The sequence below is a fragment of the Orycteropus afer genome, unplaced genomic scaffold (assembly GCF_000298275.1).
Source record: "Orycteropus afer afer isolate SDZICR_OR568_19922 unplaced genomic scaffold, OryAfe1.0 scaffold00477, whole genome shotgun sequence".
NCBI classification, from domain to species: domain Eukaryota; kingdom Metazoa; phylum Chordata; class Mammalia; order Tubulidentata; family Orycteropodidae; genus Orycteropus; species Orycteropus afer.
In genome coordinates this window covers 2,281,440-2,286,584 of record NW_006922064.1, presented here as the reverse complement: position 1 = coordinate 2,286,584, position 5,145 = coordinate 2,281,440, and the positions used below count along the sequence as shown (strand labels likewise).

The following is a 5,145-nucleotide window of genomic DNA, read 5'->3' as shown; positions in this document are numbered from 1 at the left end:
TTTATATATATACATATATATATATACACACACACACACATATATATATATATGTATATATATAAAAATATTTTTGCATTGCTTTAAAATAAGCAGTCAGATGTCTTTATACCTCAAACATTTTCCTCCTTTCTCCAGGATTCATTTTCTTCACTGTTGTTTGATGGCCCTGGACAAAAGGTAAAACTACAAATTAGAGATTCTGAGGCACCATTTGAAAATTCCAAGTTTATGGAAATTTAAAGAGGGCAAAGGTAAAAAGCCAATACTGCTATAACCCTCCTTCAAAATGCATTATCTTCAAAAATTAATAACCACAGTAATGTTTGATATCCTTCTGTTAAATACAAAAGAAATTCATTAAACTCAATAAGCTATGGAAAAGGTTCTTCCCCAATCACCAATTATATAGTTTTGTGCTATAAATAATAAAATATAAAAATAAACTATTAATACTAACATATTACAAAATAGAATTTTATTTCAGAAGCTTAAGAATGAAAATTTCAATTTTTGTTTACAGTGTAAAATTCAGGTAAGAACAATTAAGAAGTCTACTTCACTTCCCACCTCCAGAGGTACGGATGTTTTCATGTATACATTTCTAGACATTGTTTTATTCACTTGTGTACATTTGTAAGTATATACACACAAAGAATTTTTGCTTTTTATATAAATTATGACAATGTATAATTAGATGGCAAAATGCTTTTTTCAAAATTTGTATTTTGTTTTGATATTTATAAAATATAATAACCAAATTAACAACTCCAACTGTTATGGGTATTACGAGTATAATTAATTTACTGAATCATTCTTCTAGAAACAGACATGAGTCAGTTTCAGTTTTTCCTAATTTAGATGCTATAAGGGACTCCCTTGTACATATCTTAGTGCCATATGCAACTCTTTCAGAAAGGCAGTATTTCAGACATGGAATTACAAAGTAAAAATATATTTTAAATGTTAATAAAAATTGCTCAACCATGAAAGAAGCCCATTTATACTCCAATCAAAAACTCATTTCCCTGTATTGTCACAAATATTGATTATTATCAATCTATCTTCAATTTCTACTTCTTGGAAAGGTTGAGAATATTTCCTACTTTATTAGACATTTATACATTCTTTTCTACATACTAAATCTTCATCTAATTTGGGAGTTACTCAATTTCATGAGCTCTTCATGTATTACGAAAAATAATAGAAATTTTGAAAATATTTTCAAATTTTGAAATTAAGACACTAATAGAAATTTTGAAAATATTTTTCCCAGTCTGTCTTCTATTTTTAATTGTTGTTTATTACATCTTTCACTACAGAGGAGATTGTAATTTATACGTAGTTAAATTTCTCCATCTTTTTTTATAGTATCGGTATACAATGCCTCACTTAGGAAGACATTCTAGACCTTAACATTATATTTGCTTCTAACACATAGTTTCATTTTTATATTCAGATCTTTAATCTATTTGGAAAATTTATTTTTATTTAAGACATGAGCTAGGAACATAATTTGTTTTCTCTAGAAAATCTAACTTGTAACCATTTATTGGCTGATATATCTTTTTACCCATTCGTTTAAAATGCCCCATTTATCATATAATAAATTCTCCCACATATATGGTCACATTCTAGACTCAATATTCTGTTCCACTTGTCCATCTTCTCGCATTCTGTTTTATTTTTTTTACTGTGATATAAAGTCATCCACAGAAAAGTAGATGAAAACTGTAAACAGAATTTCACAAATTTAAAGGAAACATTCATGTACTCACTACTACCTAGGTCAAGAAAAGGAAAGTTATCAATGCTCAGAAGTTTTCAGGAGCCCTGGTAGTGTAGTGCCTAAGGCACCTGACTGCTAACCAAAAGGCTGGCAGTTCAAATCCACCAGGAACTCCTCAGAAGGAAGGTTGGGCAATCTACTTCCATAGTGAAAACTGCCTCAGAAAGCCAAGGAGGGGTTGCTACGAGTCGAGTCTGACTCGACAGCATGTAACAATAACAACAAAAGTTTTCCATATCCCTTCCACAATCATAACCCCTTACGTCACTCACCAAGGTAAGCACCATCCTGACTTTTGTGATAACCATCCTTTTACTTTTCTTTATGGTTTTAGCACATAAATATTCCTTTCTTTTCTGTTAATGAGATTTATATTATGGAACCATACAACACATTTTCTTTTCTTATTTCTTTTGCTCATCACTTTAATTTTAACATTCACTCATGTTATTTGTAGTTACATCTATTTTCTTCATTGATATATATATAGCATTCCACTGACATTGAAACCTTTACTTCACAATTACTTCTTTGTATTTTTCTCATTAGGTCTATTGTAGAATATTGTAGGGTTTTGTTGCTATTTTTTGCAATTTTATTTTCTACTAAATTATTCAATTTTGTATGTTGATCTTCTACCAAGCTGCTTTATTGAATTAATTAGTAATTTTCTGCTGCTTCTGTGGGCAGCAGACAGGTAATCATACTATCTGTAAATAATGTCTATCCTTTCTCTTTTTTTCCAGTATTTGTCTCATTTCGTTCTCCTTTTAATTGAATTGTCTAGGACCTCCATCACAATATTAAACAAAGGCAGTGACAGCAAACATCCTTGTCTTGTTCGTGACTTTAATGATAATGGTTCCAGTTTTACATCATTATGTATATAATGCCTCCCACATATTTCTGGTACATATATATCAAGTTAACGTACTTTTTGACTTATTGAATCAAAACTCAAAAAAATAAACTCACTGTCATCTAATTGATTGTGACTCATATCAACAGCTACTGAATTTCTAAGACTGTAAATCTTTATGGCAGCAGACTGCCCCATCTTTCTTCCATGGAGCAGGTGGTAGGTTCGAACTACTGACCTTTTGGTTATCAGCCAAATGTCTAGCATAGTGGCTAAGACACTTGCCTGCTAACCAGACAGCTGGCGGTTCAAACCCACCAGCCACTCCTCGGAAGGAAGGTTGGGCAATCCTACTTCCGTAATGATACTGCCTCGGAAACCCAAGGAGGGGTCGCTATGAGTTGGGGCCGACTCGATGGCACATACGACAACAACAAATGTCTAAACCAGTACACCACCAGAGCTCTATTACTTAAATAAAAAGACAAAAAATAAAAAAAAGGAATCAAAGGAACTTTTAAAACAACAATTAATGTTAAATTTTACCATTTCAGCCATTTCCAGAAATGACTTGTATACTGCTTTCTCTTCTAATCTGTTAAAATTACAGTAATTGATTTTCCTGTATTTCTGCCATGCATCCTATTTGATAATAGCGAGAAAGGGGAAGGCTCTCAAAGAGATGGACTGACACAGTGGCTGCAACAATTGGATCAGGTATAGCAAGGATTGTGAGGCTGTCACATGACCATGCAGTGTTTCGTTCTGTTGTACATAGGGTCACCATGAGTTGGAGCTTACTCGATGACAACTAACAACAACAACAACAGCAACAATTATTCTTTTGAGGCCACCTAATTTGATTTGCTTTTTTATTATACTTTCTTAGGGTTTCTGCATTCATATTTATACATAAAATTGAACTATGGCTTTGTTTTGTGTGCTAATCAATTTTGTAGTCAAGATTAAGCCTAACTCAACTACTTTGGATATTTAAAGAGACAGCGCTGTTGCAGATTCCTGGGGCTTAAGAACACACTCTGCTTTCCAGCAATCCCAAGGACACTCGGGACCTGCAAGACTGAAAAGGTACGAGATTCCTCTTGTGACTCTTATAACCCACACCCGCTTGGTGAACAGAGGTGTGGCCATCCCCACTCCCACCCACCTTATGGGCCTAAAGGAACTCCACCACAGTCTGTGTGCTCAGACTGAGCCTGGGTACTCTGCCCTGTCCTGCCCTGATTTTTTTTACTCTTTTTTTAATTTTCACTTTTTTCTTTTTCACTTTCCTTTTTCTGGTGATTAGTTTGCTTGTATTTGTCTGTTCTAAAACAACTAATATTATTAATGGGAGCTCTGGTAGCATAGTGGCTAAGACACTTGCCTGCTAACCAGATGGCTGGTGGTTCAAACCCATCAGCCACTCCTCGGAAGGAAGGTTGGGCAATCCTACTTCCGTAGTGATACTGCCTCGGAAACCCCAGGAGGGGGTTGCTTTGAGTCAGGTTTGACTCGATGGCACATAACAACAATAACAATATTATTAATACTTTTGTCCTTTTTATTATTATTCTTAATTTTCCCCTTCCAGGTCCTACTTTTCAACATTTTTTCTTTTCCCAGTGCCTGGTTGAAAATTTTTTTTTTTTTTTTTTAATTTCAGGTTGTTTTTTTCCTTTCCCCTTTTTTCTCGTAATTAAACCCATTAGCTGCTTTTCTTTTTACATTTTTCCCATTTTATTCTACATTTATTATTCTCCATCCCTACCTTTTTTTTCTTACTGCCCTATCTCCAGATATAGCAGGTTTTCTTGTTTTTTCTTCTTTTATTCCCTTTTTTCTTTTTTTGGTTACTGTGCCTGTGTGATTACATGGTGTGTTTATTGTCCATGGGCTTTCAGTTTTTGATGGTTATTCAATTGTAATTTGTGTCTAACTGAGTGGGAGACAACAACAGTACCCATAAGACACCTCCTGCAACTTCACTTACTGAGTGAGAGCCACTACCTCCAACTCCACCAATGGGCCCAACGATAAAAAACCACCAAGAAGAGCCTGAACAACCCTGAGCTGCTCTTCACAAACAGTTGGCAGAGATTTAAAAACAATGCCACAATGCCTCGGAAACAACAGACCATCATAGTCCACACAAAGAAGCAGGATAAAGTGGCAGAAACGAGGGAGCAGGATACAGATCCAAAACACATCCCTGAGGAAGAAGCAGCACTGGAACTCTCTGATAAGGAATTCAAAAGAATTATCTTTAAGTATCTTCAAAGGATTGAGAGACAGAACAAAGAAAACAGAAAAAAACCTTTGAAGATTTTTGGAAGAAAATAAAAGAACAAAATGACAAAATAAATGAAAAATTAGAAATGATTCTAAACCTACAGATAGAAATCAAGAAGATTAATATTAAATTATCAGAACTAGATAACACATCGAAAGGGTAAAGGAGAAGAAGAGATGTGATGGAAGGCAGAATTAATGACAT

General features: G+C 34.1%; 1 protein-coding gene across 1 annotated transcript in view; it reads right to left on the bottom strand.

Annotated features, from left to right (window-relative positions):
* Window positions 1-5,145, bottom strand: part of LOC103209129 (serine/threonine-protein kinase Nek1-like) — a gene marked incomplete at its 3' end in the record, with an annotated part of 135,627 nt that overhangs the window by 25,041 nt on the left and 105,441 nt on the right. The window contains exon 11 of the mRNA XM_007954908.1: window positions 113-169. Coding sequence (XP_007953099.1) covers window positions 113-169 — 57 coding nt within the window. The remainder of the gene's footprint in view (window positions 1-112; window positions 170-5,145) is intronic.